Below are 18549 nucleotides of genomic sequence, written 5' to 3' on the forward strand. Positions count from 1 at the left end.
TCAGACATGTTAACTGATCTCAAATCAGATGTTATTTATCCATTAGTTCATTTTCTCAGATATTAGCACGATACTTTATAAAACTGAAAAACATGACGTCCTTCCATGTAATTTGCACACGTTAATTACGGGTTTTCACACAACTTTTATACATTAAAATTAATGTTAGGATTCCCCACTGCACTAGTTTTTTCCTACATTTTACAATTGTACAATTTCAGATCTTTTTTCCACAGTGTACACAGCATCATTCATATTTACTTCCCATTTACATCAAATTTATCATAAATACATTAGCTATATTTCATAAAACTATCAAATGAAACATAAAAGAGACTGACCAAAACATGGAGGTAAACGCAAGCTTGGACAGCAGGAAACCAAGCGTTTCCACGTGGAGCATGTTTGGGGCAGATATCCTCCTCTTGTACTTGGTGGGCTGTCAACTACCCCTCCGTAAATAATGAACTCAAGCATATGATGAAAGGTTATAGTACTGCATAAGTTAGTCTATTACAGCACCAAAGAGGCCTCTGTCACATGACTACTTTAATATGACCACATTTGTCCACAGCTTTGCCTCTGACTTTTAAGGCTTTATTAGAGGAGATGACAGATGACCTCGCTTTCCTTATCCAAAGCCAGGTGTGAATTGGAGATGGTGGCGATGGGATATGTGAAGGAGGACGGGAGGCGGCGCTTTAAATGCATAAGCTGATTGAGGCCCTTTTCGAGGAAGGAAGTCCTGTTTATTTGGACGATGTGTCACAAGGCCCAGAGAATGATCAGCTGCTTCCACTTTCCCAAATGGCCAGTACCAGCTGAAGATAGTAGTGGTGGTGGGTGGGAGGTGTCTCGGTGGTGTCTCCGTGTCCTCTCGCACGCTCACTCAAGCCTTGTTGATGATGATGAGCGCTGGAGTCGCCATCTGCTGGTTGTTCTCACACATGGCGGCCTGCTCAGTGGGCCGAGCAAACACTCTGGGTGTATTTAGGTTGTAGACCCCGGGCTGGAGGAAACAGGCTCGCAGCGTGAGACACACCACTTCCTCAGGCTGCAGGTGCAGCCTGTACTGGCTCTGACCCACCCAGGTAAAGGAACTGGGCGCATCTGGAGACTCTGGGCTGAACACAACACAGACAGATGAGAACATTCCAGCATGTTGATCCAACTATGGGGGTCAGGAGGTGGCAGGTCTCCCTCCCTGAACAAACTAACCTGGTGGGCTTGTGTTGTAGGTCAACCATGACATCCATTTTAGCCATGGCGCAATTGGACAGTGTGAGAGTCACAGGCACCACACAAAGACTAGAGAGAGAACAGTGTGTCAGCTCTGCAGGTCGCCTTTGTCTCAATGTATCACATGGAGTTCCGCACTCAATGTTGCAGATGTACTTTCAACACTTCAAAACACACAAAACCATTTCAAAACGCACTTTAAAAAGCATCCAATGATTAATGGAGATTAAGGTTTACTCTGACTGAATGCTAACCCAATTAGCAACTTAGCAGCTCTTCAGCTGCTCTTCTGCAGTGTTCTTGGCTGATTTCACCAGTAAATGCCAGGAAGAGACGGTGAGAAGCCCCCCATCTTCATCGCTTTCTGGATATTTGGGGTCTAGACCCAACACTTCAAACCTCAGTGTCCTTGTGTGCAAAGGTGCCCCTGGAGGATTTGTTTGAGGCCTCGAATTTCTGGGGTCTATGGGAGAGGCCATAGTGGAGCAGGCAGCAAAATGCTCAGAAGGTCTGACAGAAACATACGACACCTTATCTGCTGCCTCACATCCCTTTAGGAACATCACGTTCATTAGTCGGCTCATTTTTACGCCCATTTTCTTTAGTGTTAAAGTCAGCAAGGAACATCTGTGGGAACAGTCTCACGTTTGACTCGTTTCTTTTCCAGCATTTAACCCAATCAAGAAAATTCACATGTCCAGTTTAACCCTAATCCTGGGGGGGGGGGGGCTCCGAAATAGTCTAACAAAAGCTGAAATGAAGCAACACTCACAACACACACCCACAACAAACGCTCACAACACAGGCCCACACACGCTTAGAGCACACACTCACAACACGCTCACAGCACACACAACACACGCCCACAACACACACCAAGAACAACTGCAGCCACTGACTTCATGAAGACATGGTTTACACAAATGCATGAGGGCAACTGGTCATGAGAGTATCTTGTTTGGAAGTCCTCCATGAGCGAGTGTATCCCACCTGTTCTGGACAAAGTGGTGTGTGTAGGTCTCTGGGTGGTGCAGGCTGATTTTAACCAGCTGGGAAAGTTCTGTGGAGGGAACAACGGGAGGCGACAGCTCGGATTTAAACTTAAGCAGCTGCATTTCCTGAGCTTCCTGCAACACAAATGGAAAGAAAACTGATTAAGTAGAAGCTGCAGTTCCCTCAGGTTTGGTGTGGAGGGATTGGTCAAATCATCAGAAGCCTACTGTCACCAGCAGTTTGTGGGGAGTCTGCAAACCAGTGAATGGAACTCAAAATAAATGAAGGAAATCACAGATCACAATCCTGCTGGCACATTCGACAGAAGAGAGCTGACAACGAATGACTCGATAGAGCTCTGAAGAGCTTTTCTAGGTGTGCCAATATGAGTTGGACTGATTCATTGTGATGTCAGAGATGTTCATGGAACCGCTGCTGCACCTCTCTGCTCTTCAGGGACGTGGCCTCTTTGCCGATGGTCTGCAGGGCCACATGGAGCTGGCCCTCGAGGATCAGCTGTTTGTTGTCTTCGATGACGTAGGCCTGCATGGACACGCATCACAAAATGGTAACAGAGGTCCTGTGTGCGTGTTTGGTTTGGTATCCTGTAAAGGTGCCTTTACCTTCCAGATGATGATGATGTTGAGATCAAGCTCATTAGACTGTTTGACGATGTTGGCGAGATCACAGGAGCCTCCCTCAGCAGCAGCAGACCAAGGTTGGGTCCTGCTGCCCGACGGGGCCACAGTCGCTCGCTGCTGAGACTTTAGGATGTGATGACTCCAAGAGAAGAACTCTCCACAGGGGGTGGAAGAACTGATAATCTGCACACAACAGCAAAATGATCAAGGATATATTGAGGAATCCACAGAAATCCTGCGTAGGCACTGCTAGGAGTTACCCTTTCTCTGCCAAGATTCAGGTCTGCAAATGTCAACTTTTCAACATCCTTGTTGGCTGAAAGAAAAAAGGTAAGAAAGAAGATGAATCCACAGTCCTGTGACCACAGAAGGTAAACTGGTTTTTGTCTTTTGTAAACATAAAAGTTACCCGAGTGCTGTTTGCAACGAGTGGCCTTGAAACACAACTTGGCTCTTTCTTGGCTTCCCAGTTTACAATCTGGAAAAAGCAGAAGCAGGAAATTGAATCTTATTCTAAGACCCTGCCCAACGCAGCACAACCTCCAACAGAACCGTTTTCTCCTTTACTGAAGGAAGATCAGACGGATCTAAAGTGATCTACAGAGAGGACCCCTGAGTAATGAGAGCAGGAGGTTGGAAAAGACCCCGACTCACAAACCTACGATGTTAAAGAGCAGCGGAGGATGGATGAGTGGGTGGGTGGTTGGATGCATGGATGGATGGGTGGATGGATGAGTGGGTGGATGGATGATAGATGGATGAGTGGGTGGATGGATGGATGGATGGGTGGTTGGATGCATGGATGGATGAGTGGGTGGGTCGATGGATGGATGGATGAATGAGTGGTGGGTGGATGGATGACTGGGTGGATGGGTCGATGGATGGATGATAGATGGATGAGTGGGTGGATGGGTGGATGCATGGATGGATGATAGATGGATGAGTGGGTGGATGGGTGGATGCATGGATGGATGAGTGGGTGGATGGGTGGATGCATGGATGGATGATAGATGGATGAGTGGGTGGATGGGTGGATGCATGGATGGATGAGTGGGTGGATGGATGATAGATGGATGAGTGGGTGGATGGGTGGATGCATGGATGGATGAGTGGGTGGATGGATGATAGATGGATGAGTGGGTGGATGGATAGATGGATGGATGGTATTTCAGAAGAGTGACTCAGTCACGAGGTGTTTGGTCTCCATGGTTTCCATGAGCTGCTGACAGGCTGCTGCGAGAGGCTTCAGAACAACTCGTCTATATCAACACATGCCTCAGTCACCCAGGGCTGCTGCTCATATAGCATATACTAAACACTAGTACAGTAGGACATACATATACATACAGTGCTGTATAACCCAGTGGTGTATCAGACCCACCTTCCTCCCTGGCTGGATTGATGCACTTACACAGGCACCAGTTTTGGCTGCTGCTGGAAATCTGCATGATGTGGAATTCCCGCACTGTTGTGTCACTCTAGGAGAGGAGAGAGGAGAGAGGAGAGAGGAGAGGAGAGGGTGAGCTGCAGCAGAGCTGTGGCAGCAGGGAGCCTCTCAGCAGCCTGTCGGACTGTGCACGGCTGGCTCACCACATTGAGGTTCTCCACATCCACAAAGATCAACATCCCCCCGGTGCTTCCATCCTCCACCAGCTGCTGCTGAGGAACGTTGCTCACGCAGGCGGACGCGCGCACGCTGAGGGAGCGGCTGGTGCAGATGAAAACGGTGTGACGCAACACCCGGTGACTTCAGGTGAAGCATGTGGACACGGAGAAATAAACAATCAGCAGCAGTTTAGATTTAACCCTTTTTTTCAGACCTTCTACGTCATCTCATACATAAAGTGAGGAAGTGATGCGACAGTCAACACTAATTCAGTCACAAACCTAAAAACTTCTCACCTGCTCCTTTTGCTCACTTGGTCTAGATTCTGGTAATAGAAGAGAAAATGGATTTCATGGACTCCCTCCTGGTCTGGTCCTCTGAGCCAGAATGGTAGCTGGGTGGACTCTCCTGGCCCCAGCGTGCTGCCTTCTATTGGGATCTCCACCACAGTGGATGGTTGGCTGAAATGGTCAGCTGGAACAGACGTCTGGGACGCCTCAGCCCTCGTCAAAGTCTTGTAGGCGGAGCTGTTTTCAGAGGTGGGGCTGAGGGGCGAGCGGCAGGTGGACTGGCTGCCAAATGTGAAGAAATCTGGGTGTGTTGACACAACTCGCAGGCCACACAACGCCACGCCACTGACGTTATAGAACTCCACATAAGCCTTCCTGATCTCCCCACAAAGCAGAGCGGTGGGAAACTTGAGAAAGAAAACCTGGGACACAAACACAGCGTCAAAGGGCACCTGGTAGCTGCACACACAAGTGGTCCCACAGCATTGTGGGCCAACTATCTGTACATTACTCCAGAGAAATGATGTAAAGAAAACACATGAAACTACAAAAGACCTCAAAAGTTTTTTCACATCTACAATGATTCACTTCGATTGAACTCTTGTGTTATATAAGGCACACAGTTTAAATGAAGCAGGTAGTTGTTATTAGAGGACATTAAATACATGCACGTATATGTGCTGCAGTGCAATGTGGGAGTCGTAGTAGGAGTGGTGTGATGATTATATACGGATGGACCAGTATGGATTGATCTGGAGATATCAGACATGAATGTAGAGAGGGGGTTCGTTTTAAGGCCTTGCAAGTCTTACCTCCATGAGGGGCATAGGGGGTGTGATGATGGGACTGAGCCGTTGATCGAGACCTCGCCGCACCATCATTTTATCCTCCTTAGTCTGGTTAAGTCGCGGCCCTTGGATCCTGAGGTCCTGCTTGCCACGGACCACTGTCACTTCCACGTCTTGTTTGTTGAGAATGAGAAACATGATTTAACGGCTACTTTTTAAGGAACAAATCATTTACACTGCCACATAAAACTGACTGTTTGCATAAAACCTAATGTGTATGATTTTAAGGATATGAAAACCAGATACGGCTAACTTGCTACTGCCTTTAGGTAGAGCAGAAACACCAAAATGCTGGTTTGAACTGACCGTCTTAAATAATGTTAATGCTTAAAGGGAAAGTTGGTGTGTGTGTGTCTATGTGTTACCATCAGTGCTGGGAGCCTTGTCAGTCCTGGGGTCTGCAGCGAGGTCGTAGACCACCCCTACAATATTCAGCCTGCCAGGTTTGTGTGGTAACAGCTGGAGTCGGGCCTGATGACAGAAACAAAGTCAGCAAGGAAGATCTTAATTGAGCTTGATATCAAGGTTATTTACATAGTGAAAAATGTAGAATTTAAATAAGCTTGATATTAACTCAATAGAAGCTGAACTAGAACCACCACGAGTGAACATGGCTGTAATTTCACATAATAATGTCCGCAATCAGATCTGTTATCATTCTAACCAAGCGGAGGTTATAACCATTAATCGCCTTCATGCCAGAGATGCGAATATTCCTAGGTGTCACCATTTCTGCATTAAAGTCTTACTATCCTAATTCTATAATAAACTGACCGTAGTGCAGCGCTTCCTTTAAGGTTAAGCATCAACATGCCTTTTTTGTGGCCCTCCTGAGATAAAAGATGCTGCACATCCTGTGAGCTTTAAACACACTTTAATCACTAGGACCTTCAGATCTTTCTATATTTCTTGACACTTTTTGTGTCCGTCTTCCAGTGATAGCATCAAATACCATTCCTGCCCATCTAATGACACTTGACAACCATAATGGTCAATTTTCCGCAGCTTCCTTGACTCACTGTACCATTTTTGTCTCATCTGGACCGATAGGAAATTCCTGAATGACCTCAGTAGTAATGACGTCATCGTTCTTCTGAAAAATCAGAAAAAGAGCAGATGTGAAAGCATCAAATCCTTGATCAGCTTTTCAAAGGCATGAGATCTGCGCTGGTGACCCACTCCTGGAGCAAGCTCTTCCTCATTAGTAATGGGCGGCTCCTCCGGTTTAGGTGCATCGTCTTGAGAAAAGCTCCAGAGGAGAGAAAGGTTGGATAAGGCCAGAGAAACCTTCAGAGGGTTCCTGAATGTCACTTCCACTATAATCGGCTCTGCAAAGATGACACAAACAGAGCTGATCAATATGGAGCCGCAGTGCAGATGTATGGGGTATTTATTAGCTGGTGAGATTAAATTTGATTAAAATGTTTTCAATGGATCGTTTTAAAGAATTCTGCCCAATACACTGATTGGTTTATTTCCTGTGTATGTTTTCTTTTTAATTGTTGTGTGATAGATGACAGGTGTTATAATGGAGAGATAATCAGCGTCCTAATGTTATGACAAAGTTAACGTACAGTTCAACGGGGGTGCACGAGTCACGAGCTCCACTGGATTATGAGATCTTTGAGAGCTCTGGTCAGCTGTTCTGCTCAACCCCAAACTCAGCCAAGAGCTCCAGCAAGCTCACCGTCCATCTGAACCTTCACTTACAGTCCAACAATGTGCTTCAACACGGAGGTTATCAATAAATGCCATTTTAATGGGGTGTAGGTTTGTGTTACTTACTAAACTGCTGCAAAGAACCAAAGATGTGATGATATTATAATTTATTGACAGTATGTGTTTTGGAGTTTTCCCTCTTCTTGTTATCAGTGATTGGAATGTTGGCCGAGTGCATCAGTTATGTCGTTTGTGCAGTTTGTCTTTGCTCACAGTGTATTCATCAGCACCTAACTGCATCACAATAGCTTGATGAAGGCAGACGAAGTACGTCTAGAGTCTGGTTACTCCACAACTCTGGATATAGCGAGATTCTGAATGTAGCACCTGCTAGTTTCCAGTCTGAGTGACCGTATTAGTCCTGATGCGACCATTACAGTTCTAATGTGCCTACTGAGGTCATCTTACCCTCCATCACAGCCAATGGTTGGCGCAAATTCTGCGTCTGGCTGTTGAGGCAGTACTGGGTGGGCTGGAAGTTTACTGGGATGACACCTCGGTTAGCGGCAGCCACCAGCTGCTCCTCCAGGCGGTGCCATATGGCTGCCGAATCCGCATCATACTCCTGATCGAGTGACACATGAGTGGCTGCCTGCTTCTCCCCTGAAAAATTGAGAACACTACAGTCAATACTACTATTACTACAGCTGATACTATACTGCAACCTTTGACCCTCCCGTTCCCGATGCGCCAGTTTGCTGACTGGGCTGGGGCTATGGTGAGCCTTGCAATTGCCAAAGTAGGCTGTGATTGACAGGCTCAACTATAGGATGAATATAGTCTAATGTTTAAAAGCACTTAAGGTAACTTGTCCTCCAAATGGATTTGATTCTAAAATTCTTGGAAACAAGCACGTTCCAAACTTTACCCCTTGAAGAAACCTGCTAAATAGTTGGTTAAGAACAAGGATTATTTCTGACCATTAGCATTGAAGAATAAAGGAACACATTTTGTGTAGGAAAAGTCTGTAAAATAGAGAATAATAATCTTCATTTCCATAGATCTTTTAAAAAGTCAGGACTTCAAGTTCTATTACAAACATGAGAACAACACGAATTAAGGCGAAAGAACAGAAAAATGATGGTTCAATATGTTCAGTTCCTCTGACCATCATTAAAAATGCAGGAGGGGATTTAGACAGATGAATATACACTTTAGACTCATCTACATCTGAAAAAGCTTCACCGGTAGACAGGTTCCATCTTGGGGTTTTTTTGTCTATTATTCCATCTGCTGGTTTGATGGAACTTAGCAGCATTCAGGGTTTTTTAGCAACACTGAAATACTGTTTATATTTTTTCGCACTGTGCTTTTTAATATTAGTAACGTTAAACCCTCACTCGGTCGACCCATATATTTGGAATGTCATTGCATGCATTTTACTGTCAAACAATTTTTTTTTTAATAAAGGTTTGTAAAAAAAAAAAAAAGAAAAAAAAAGATAAATACTTCACCTTCTGCTTGGCAGCGTTGATGTCCAAAGTAGACTCTGGTAGCCGCACTGCTGATGCAGGGAAGAGGCAGCTGGGGGCAGCAGACATCGTTGGTTTCTAGCAAACTCTGAAAAACACACAGACCATTTTTATCGTATTTATGGAGACGATGTCTGGAATAACTGATCCATATATAAATACACGCCTGGATCAGTATGGAGTCTGCCCAACACCGAACTAACATTGATGTTATCACTAACATGTGATGTCTCAGTTGCAACATTTACAATATTTCATAGTTTATATGATTCTATACCAGCCTACCCCCCTTTATTGCGCCCCTACCCTGGATGAATTAAGGGTGCCATTTTTTAATCAACCAAATTAATCCATCATTCCCTACATCGTTCATGCTACACATCCTGAACACCTGCCTACTGTTGTGTGCCCCCCTCCCCACTCCTGGCAAAACAGCCCCTGCCTGTGGTATCTGGCACCACAATGTTCTTTATGTCCTGTAAGTTGCCGGGCAGGTTTTTCCATTTGTGTGGGTCCAGCACAACCCCCAGGATGGGGGGGGGGGGGTCTGGAGGGCAAGCAAACACTTTAAACTGGTTTTTCTCATCAAAGTGTTGACGAACCCCTTTTATGTCGCGGCAGGTTTATTATCCTGCTGATGAGGATAAAGCCAGCAGGAATATTGTTTCAAGTAAAGGTGGTACATGGGCTGTGTCAGTGCTGATGTCAGAATATTAGAATTTCACTGTCTACAAATTAGGTCAGATAAGTTTGTCCATTGTGTAATTACCTTGGAAACATAGAGATACTCTCTGAGAAAAGCAGCCTGCTGTGTGGCAGTCTGCCTGCTTTCATTGGTCAGGATCTGTCGGAAAGCCAGTAGAGCGTTCTCTGGTTGGCCAAGAGTAAACGACTGCCGACCAATTGTGAAGTTGATATGGTCCTCGGCCAAAGACCAGTCCCGCTCTTTGTATACCTGCATGGCTTGGCAGTAACAGCGCAGCGCATGCCTCCGCTAAATGGAAAAACATTGGAGAGAAGATGAGAAAATTAAATTAAAATGGATACAAAGGTCAGTAACTTTTAAAAATACAACAATCAGGATGTTAATGACTACTAATGTGATGGAGAAAATCTTAGACCTTCAAATAGCGTGTGAACAGTTTAGCCGCACATGACAGCCAGTCTTACCTGTCCTGCTTTGCTGTAACGGTGACCAGCCAGGATCATGTGGAAAGCAAACTTGCGCACCATGGGGTTACGCATATGAATAAAGCAATGGGCAGCTTGTTCCAGCAGCAGAGCACTACGCAGGTCCGAGTCCTGCGGGTCAGACACAGATAAAGGCAACCATCCCAGAAGTTGGTTAGTATGTCAAGCTACTGCTGCTGGGAGAAACAGAGTCTATTTACTACACTTAACACCACCATTCATTAAAATTAAATTATTGCACATTATACAATGTGGTTCTTGTCAGTCTTTAATAGTCTTTAAATATCATCTTGAGAGTATAGAGTAGCCAGAAGGCCCTTTCCAGATTTATCTGAATACTAAGTATTAGTGGTCCTACAACTGCGCCCTGAAGGACGCCACTGATATAAAATCATCCCCTGGTATAAAATCATGCCAATTTCTCAGATTTTAGTTTCAAGTTTTCAACACCAAATTTAACAGCTGGGATGTTAACAAGAATCCTGATTAACAGTAACAATAGTGCAGCTGGAGTAAATGGAGCAAACGACTGGAGTGAAAATGTTTCTCACCTCACTCGTCATTTTGATGAGGAGCGTAGCAGTGTCTGAATATTTCCCCTGACTCTTCAGTATTTCAGCACTCAGTAAAGCGCAGCGCTCAGCCAGCACCATGTTCCTGCCGTGGACCAAAGGAGACGGGACAGACACATAAAACACAACTGATATTTTCTTTCTTTGTAAGCAGTGCAGGAGCACATTGACTCAGAGACCTCACACAGTCTCTAATTCAGCCCAAATATTACCAACATGGAGTCTCAGCTGACTGACTTAGGAAGTTTCTGAGAGCAACTCTGAACAAAGAGAAGCTAGAAACTTTGATCTTAGTGAGGTGGTGCGGTTGACCCCCATTGCTAGGTAACAAGGTCTTGTAAAAACTGTGATATTACAGAAACAAACACACTCCTGCTGATGAAAGGGCAGTAAGATCATCCATCATAGAACATTTATTAGGAACTCTGTCATCACCATGATTATATTGTTTTGTTTATCATTGTTGTTTCATTGCAGTACATGCTGGTAATTGTCCCCCCATAGATTATGGGATATTAATAAGGGACGCAGGCTCAGCTGTGAGCATGGATGATTACTGGCACATTTATTTTAGAGAATAACAAAAAGAACCAATGAAATGAGAAAAGAAAATGAAAGCCGATCTGAGAGAAGAGCAGAGCTGCTGCTGAAACAGAACAAAGAGTTTTAGGAGGGAAATTACGAATCAATTCGAACCCATTGCCTCCTATCACGCACACATGCATTTACCGAACCCTTCGCAACAAATAAGATTTCCAATATAAACAAAATACAACCAGGAAAGGAGCTCATTATTATGCCAGTTGTACCAAAAAAGAAAAGAGAAAAACAAAAAAAATGGAAAATGCCACAAATGTCAACCCTGCAAACTCAATAAAAGGAACCTCCATATTCAGAGAACATCAGTACTTCCTCTGTCCTTCCTCCATCTTCTGTTTAAGACTCTGAGGCTTCCTCAAGGTTTCCACCTCAGGAGCATCTTAAGGCCTCACATGCTCTGTGAATCACTTTTATCGTAAAGAGGGAAAATTCTAATAAAACCCTTAAGACGGAGGAATTCTAAGTTCTTCTTAGAATGTGGGGACAAAGTGAATTTTCAACTGTTCCGACTGACACAAGCGCGTATCTAACCCTTCAGAGTCCACAGAAGGTGTCTTTGTTATGTTCGTACTTGCAGGTGTCTCTGTAGGTCTGTATGGCCGTGTCCATGTAATGTGTTGGATAAGGTCTGGCAGCTCCAGCCTGCAGGAAAGCTGCCACAGCAGCCATTTCCTAGATAGAGCAGAGCACACAACAGCATGGATGAAGCAATCAAGCATGAAGGTTTATTTAAGGCTTGCTTTTTCAGTCACTATATTCATTTGTATTAAATATGTCCAAATATGTCACTATATTTCGTGGGATTACTTCCACAATTCCTTATGCAGCATCAACTTCTCACCCTTGAAATTCACATTTTTTTGGATAGATTTTATCATTTGCAACATGTGGAATGAATAGTCCACATCTGGTCGTGATGGGGGGGGACAGACGAGCGTGTTCCTACCAGAGCTCCTGCAGCGTACAGCATGGCCTGATCCGACAAAAAGTCTTTCTTGGCGGTATGATAGCAGCTGTAGGCTAGTTCATAGTGCTGAACAAGGAAACACAGGTCAGCCATCTTCCTAATCTGCAGCTCCGGGGCCTCTGGTGGGTACCTGTCATCAGGGATGTGAAAATCAGGTCACCACAGTCTGTGTGGGGTAGACCAGTGGTGGGTCAATGTCTCATGCAGCAGGTGTGAGTAGTGCTTACAAAAGGCCACACGTGCTCTTTGGTTCACTGATGCTCTTCTCTGGGGCTTTGCTTCCACCAAACCACTTTTTGGTTGCGGTGAACAGAGAGCGACTCAAACCTTTCCTGGAGATCAGCTGTGGGTAGAGCAGCATATGATGAGTGTGGCAGCTGGAATTACACTGCTGCAGCCACAACAAACACGTGCACCAGTCAGGCTGTTACTAAAATAGAATGGTGAGGTTATCTGAAGCATATGCAGTTGATTTCTTTTTCATCTACAACTGCAACATCTGTTAGAAACAATGTTGATTGTGACAGATGCTATATAAATAAAGATTAATGGATTGATTGTTATTACACATTTTACACACACCCACCCACACACACGCGCGTGCATGGGAAGATAGATTCTATGATGTCAAATACTCGTAGGAAGATTGAAATCTGACGATGAATGAACCCTGATTTGGATCCAACATCTGGCTCCAGCTTCACAGAGCAACAGCGCTGGATCACTGGGAATTAAGCTGAAAGGCTTCTCTTTGTTTATTTGAAAACCTTTTTTAGGTGGGAAAACAGTAGATCTGAGTGTTTTAGTTCATGCCATGACTAAAGTGTCTGATAAAGTGGACATCCACAGCTGTTAGATTATGCAAAGTGAGCAGTACCTGGTCATTGAGCTGCCTGATGTTCTTCTCAATGTGAGGTAACAGGCCTCTGAAGGTGAACTCCTGAATGAACTGCCTGATGTGCTCGTGGTCATTTAAGGTCAGGCACACTCCGTGGCTCCTTGGTCCTCCTACCCTGGTTTCCAGTCCTTTTGCATCATTCATTCCATCAGTGGCGGTACTGACGCTGTGCAGGCTGCCCAAACTACTCAAAGTGTCCAGTTTCAGAGGGCTGATCTCCCTGTTGTTGCAGACACCATCTAGAAGGAAACTCACAATATAACTGTTGGCTGGATTCATGTTTCTGAGTTTCTACAAGCAAACAAACAATCCTAAAAGAGATGAGTAAAGACAGTAATCTGACAGCAGGGAGGGAAGAGAAGAGAGGTCTGCTGAGTGCCTGAACAAGAAGAAGGTGGTAGAAGGTGGAACTGTGAGAGAAATTAGCCGTTCCACAGGTCTGAAGCAACATTCTCAAATAAATAAAGGGAAGACTTAACAAGGGAGAAACTACAGCAGTGTTACCGGTAACTAAACCACACTTGTGTGTATCAACCAACACACACACACACACACACACACACAGACACACACACACTAATTAGAAGGGAGTATATGTGAGGTGCTACTAACAGCATGTTAAAGGTCACTGACCCTTCCCTGAGTGATGAGAGTCCTCTTCAGCTACGCTGACACTGTTCTCAGCAGGAAGACTGGCAGCTGGAGCAATGTCCTCGAGAACCTCCTGCAGAAGGGTAACATGAGGCACAGAAGTGACCAAAACAACAAACATCATAAGACCATGACACCATTGATGTGCGTTCTTGAACGAACTCAGGTGATCTTGCATCGATTCCTCATCAGAGCACTAAAGCTAAAGTCTTCACTCAAAAGTGGATCTTACTTTAAGTCACTACTGTTGTGGATGAAAAACAATGAAGAATGCCTGCACATCAAAGAGCAACAATATTCACCTGATTGGACAGATAATTTGCGTGTAGGTATTGACACCAGGGGTCTGGAATCTGTTCGCCATTATCAGCTGAGATGGAGCGAGTGTTCATTTTTAACAGAGCGCAGCCCTGGGGACCATACCGCTGTTTCATATCTTCATAAGACAGATTTGCCCTGCAAAGACAGTATGAATACGGTCAAATATAAAGCTTGTTGAACTCAAGCTTAGTCTTTGGAGATCTTGACATGATTTCCATCTCATCAACCTTGCACTCATAGACTGAATCACTTCCTGTTTTACTCTCTGCTGGATGGTTTTTGTGATGAGGTCAGCAAATGGCACTTCAACTGTGCAACAGTTAAAACACTCTGGGGATCACATTACTTATACATACATGTATTTATACATACATGTCACCCAAGCAATATAAGGCATTAACACTGCTGGAAAAAAAATGAACAGAATACTGAAAACATTCCAGATCTCAAAGACTGAAAAATTAAGCTAAGAAACATATCATTTGATTACAACAAATTGTACACAAGAATAATCAAAGGCAACACAAATTTCAACCCGCTTGAGGGTTCATAAAACTCCAAATCTTGGGGGTGAGTGTGTGTGAGTTTTCTGAAGCCATCTCATACTGTAGTGGGTGACCCCCACATGCCTGTATGCACCCCTTTCAATGTGTGAGGACCTTCTCCCAGACCTAAATCAGGGCATCAGCCATATGGAGGTGGTTTTAGATGTGCTCCAATTGCAGTTTGATGGCGGCCGGTCAAACAGTATCAATGCTGTCGTCGGCATCAACAACTCCTGCTTGCGTGTGGCAGATTTGCAGCCCAGCAAAGAATATACCTCCCAGAACCTGGACAAGAGCTCAAATGGCAAATGTGCCAAAACTGGTGTCGTCAAGCAAAAGCCAGTCAGGCTGCACAGTGCCAGACAAGCACGGGCCCCAAGTGTGAAGGTCAGGCTCACACCCCAACCTTTCTGACTATTGTGACAGGACATGAACTAGGCTGGCCTGTTGAACGCCTGCTGTGGGATTGTTACCCTCCAATGAACATCTCCCCCACACCTTTCCTGGTGTACTGGTCTAACTCCTGGTGTCTCCTTCCTGCTGCTTATACTGTGATGGGAGACACAGCAATCCTCATGGCCATTAAGAACAGCTGCACTACCTGGTAAAGGCTGTAGAAAGATTCTAAACTAGCTAAGACCAAGCCAGAAAGGTAAGAAGAGGGAAATGGTCTGTGACTACCACCTGCAAACCCATTCCTTAGGAAGGGGGTTCTCTCCTTTCAACCACTTAGCCAAGAAGCTTTTCAGGGAAAAAATCCTGGATGGCCCACAACTTCATACTTCTCAGTTCAGAACAGAGGATGCAATAATTCTAATGGTAATTTCCTAAGGCCTTGAGCACTGTAATGATACACTGTCAAATCTAACCGCTACTATGAGAAGCCTCATCCTGCCCTTAGATTCTATTTTAATATTCCCAGAGCTTTTAAGAGTAGAACAGAAGCCAGAGAAATCAGCAATCAGGCTCCCCCAGTTTGGCTTTAGGAGGCTGGCACACCCTTTGAGTTTGAGATAGGCCATAATGCAGAGGTGACGCAGAAGACTCTAAGCCATCATCACACTGCTGTACGTCTAAACTACTGAGGGCCTGATGATGAACGTGAGTGAGAGATTAATATTTTACTCTGTTTTCTCCTCCACCTTTTGTCTGTCCGACCACTTCCCTCGCCGATCTTTCTATTCCGCACCCTAATGCAGATATTTAATATGAATAAGCCTGTACTATAGATAGCCTGTGGATAATATTATCATGAAAGAGTAAGACATTTCTCTCACAGCCTTAATTGCCTTTTCCCTCCAGTCAGCATTGAAACACACAGCTGAGACAGTTTGGACAGGAGACTTACCTTTCTTCATTCCCTTCACTCATGTCATGGAGTAATACATAGTACTTGAGTGTGTTGGGGATAAACCACTTGGGATTAGTGTATTCTCCACTGTGCTGAATCCTGTGCTGCTCTTGGGAAAGCTTGAGAAATTGCTCCAAAGGTACTGCTTCAGTGGAAGAAACGACCAGTAAACCTGGCAAAATGTGGAGGTCAAGGAAATAACCAGGAGCTACATGCAATCAATTAAAGACAAGAAGGAGGGAAAGATTAGATGTCATTCAAGTGTTTTAAATTGAGATGCCATGAATGATGATTAGAAAATCAATTCTAGAGCAGAGAAGTAACTTCAGCAAAACACCACATTATAATATTAAGTTGTACTTTAGATGAATAAAGCCAATTAAGTATTTAACGTAAAATAAATGACGCTGGTAAACAGCTAAAATGTGAAGGATACAAGCAAGGTAGTGGTTGAGGAATTCATGGTCAGAGGCAGGCATTGACTTTAGGAAGTTCTCTCTGTAGGATTCAAACCAAGGCGTGGTGGCTACAAACAAAGAGCAAGAGGGAAACATTCATTGTTTCATAAGGCAGGTTTTAGGTTTTGACAGTTGGCACAACACACATTATTGCACCCAAGATCATTTTAAGGATTCTACCTCAAACACAATCAAAATCCAGTTGATCAGATTCTCATCAGTGTCATAAACTGTGCTAAAATGTGAAGGATGGTTAAACGTTTCATTTAACCACAACTGCATTCAAAATGTAGTATTGAGCACAACCTAACTTGAGCAGCCGAAACCCTAAACTATATAAATCAGAACGTTATTCCCCACACTGTTCATCTTCTTGAAAGGATTCATTATTAACAACACTCAGTGTTTGCAGAAGCTCAGCGTGTGATCAGCCAACTAATGCCTTTGGGCTTCAGAGTTATAGACCACTGCTTGATTGTCAATGAGAAAAACTACCACTGTAGCAGCAAAGGTCAGCCAGCAAGATTTTCTTATCCTCTGTTCTATGTTTTACACCTTATATCCAAATACTCTCCTGTCTTGAGTGTAATTGTCTTTCTCTGCAAAGACAGAGGGCATATCAGATTTTAGGACAGGTTTATAAAGTTTGCAAGCAATTCTTACCAGTGACACTGAGGTCATAGTCTCCAGCTGTGACCACATTGCTCACAGCACCTTCATGTGGCTGACAGGATGAAACCACATCATGGAGAACTCGGCACTGAGCCTGGCTGAGTGTAGCAGATGGTGCGCTTGAACTTGTCATCACATTATTGACGCAGATACGCAGGTTTTTCACAATGTGTAACTGGTTGTTGGGGTCCCTAATGTGACCTAAAGGAAAAAGCCAAAAGAAGTCAAGAACAGCACATTCTTTTCCCTAAATCATTAATAGATGAACACTACTACTCTGAAGTCAATTGTTATAATTTGTAGGAGCAAAGAATGCTCTTAAAATACTGCGGTTTCTTCCTTTACTGCATGTAGAGAGTAAATGTATATGCTGCACATGAAACCACTGGGACTTTTTTTAAACATGAATTTCCACTGTGTTTTTGTCCAACTTTACCACAAATAATACATTTGTGACTGCATAATTATTCATAATAGGTCCAGAGCTAATCCTCTGGTTTTAGAAGATCAACTATAGTCTTGTTAAAATAGTTGAATTTTCGTAATTGTTTTTTTAATTAGTTTAAATCCCTTTTTTGCTTTAGTGTTCCTTTTATAGGTTAACCTTGTCTCACGATTTTTGCTTGGACTTCATTTGAAACCACTGCTTAATGGGTCTAAAAATAATGCAAAGAGTGTTTTCAATTGAGTTTAACAACACAATTTGAACAATTTTGCAGCAGTAAATTTATTAGAATTGTTGTAGTAACTGTATGCGTGTCAGCCGTCAAATCCCAATACAATCATTTATAGAGTTTTTTTTTTAGCAGCGCTGTTTACCTCTGACAGTAATAAAAAGTTTTTAGACATTTACATTTTCCTTTAATGTTTAGGCCAAAGTTCCACGTCAGGTTTAATGATTGTTGCCGACATTGAAACGCTTGTTGTTCTGCTGTTGTCATTAATCACTAGTACTGGACTCTGCATCGAAGCAAAGCGTTTCAGTCGCTTATCTAATTAAAGTTATTTCTGGTCTCAGCCGCCCATCCTTCACCTGGCGGTCCTGGATGTTTATCTGGATACTGTCAATGCAGCACCGCTACTTTCTTGACCGGCCTAAATCACAAGTTGTTAGCGCAGAGCTAACGTGAAACACCTTATCTCGGAAACATATAAGTGACAGTCGGTGGCCAAAGTGGAGGCGAACTGCTGTTCTTACCTTCGGACGTTAGTCGGCAAAAAGGCCTCAGCAGCTCAGCGAAATTCAGGTTGTTCTTGTTAGTAACTCTCTCTGCTTCTTCGCTGCACAGAACAGCCACCATGGGGACAAAGGAGTCTTGGATTAACTCCTGCACGTTCTGAAAGCTCTGGGCCATGACGGAACTAAGCAAAAAACAAACTTAATCTAACAATCTATTTCATTGCTTAAAACAGGTAATGCTCCAGTTTCAGACAACTGCCATATTGAACTCACAATTCACTTCCTATAAAAACGAGAGGGTCAGGTGATGCCAACGTCCGGTTCCGTTCTTTCTC

At 44.0% G+C, this 18549-nt stretch overlaps 1 protein-coding gene across 1 annotated transcript; it reads right to left on the bottom strand.

Annotated features, from left to right (window-relative positions):
* Nucleotides 1–9: 9 nt before the first annotated feature.
* Nucleotides 10–18503, bottom strand: trappc8 (trafficking protein particle complex subunit 8). Its single transcript, XM_011614408.2, has 30 exons — nt 18488–18503; nt 18233–18396; nt 17026–17235; nt 16341–16430; nt 15902–16076; nt 13990–14143; nt 13670–13760; nt 13016–13275; nt 12366–12481; nt 12118–12268; nt 11743–11843; nt 10551–10656; nt 9979–10110; nt 9578–9802; nt 8791–8896; nt 7745–7939; nt 6797–6945; nt 6642–6710; nt 5983–6088; nt 5582–5730; nt 4776–5191; nt 4464–4620; nt 4255–4351; nt 3283–3351; nt 3134–3189; nt 2856–3056; nt 2674–2775; nt 2230–2366; nt 1219–1308; nt 10–1124 (listed from the first exon to the last, which is right to left on the bottom strand). The coding sequence occupies exons 2-30, from the start codon at nt 18387–18389 to the stop codon at nt 890–892; spliced, it is 4302 nt and encodes a 1433-aa protein (XP_011612710.2). The 5' UTR covers nt 18390–18396; nt 18488–18503; the 3' UTR covers nt 10–889.
* Between the last annotated feature and the right edge of the window lie 46 nt (nt 18504–18549).

This window comes from Takifugu rubripes, chromosome 20, assembly GCF_901000725.2.
Source record: "Takifugu rubripes chromosome 20, fTakRub1.2, whole genome shotgun sequence".
NCBI classification, from domain to species: Eukaryota; Metazoa; Chordata; class Actinopteri; order Tetraodontiformes; family Tetraodontidae; genus Takifugu; species Takifugu rubripes.

Excerpts from the sequence above, each read along its gene's own strand:
- trappc8 (XM_011614408.2), bottom strand. The coding sequence starts at position 18,389 with ATGGCCCAGAGCTTTCAGAACGTGCAGGAGTTAATCCAAGACTCCTTT. Across the intron at positions 16,431-17,025 it reads CTATGACCTCAGTGTCACTG|CCACCACGCCTTGGTTTGAA; the intron begins GTAAGAATTGCT and ends CTTTGTTTGTAG. Across the intron at positions 5,731-5,982 it reads CAAGGCTCCCAGCACTGATG|ACGTGGAAGTGACAGTGGTC; the intron begins GTAACACATAGA and ends TCAACAAACAAG.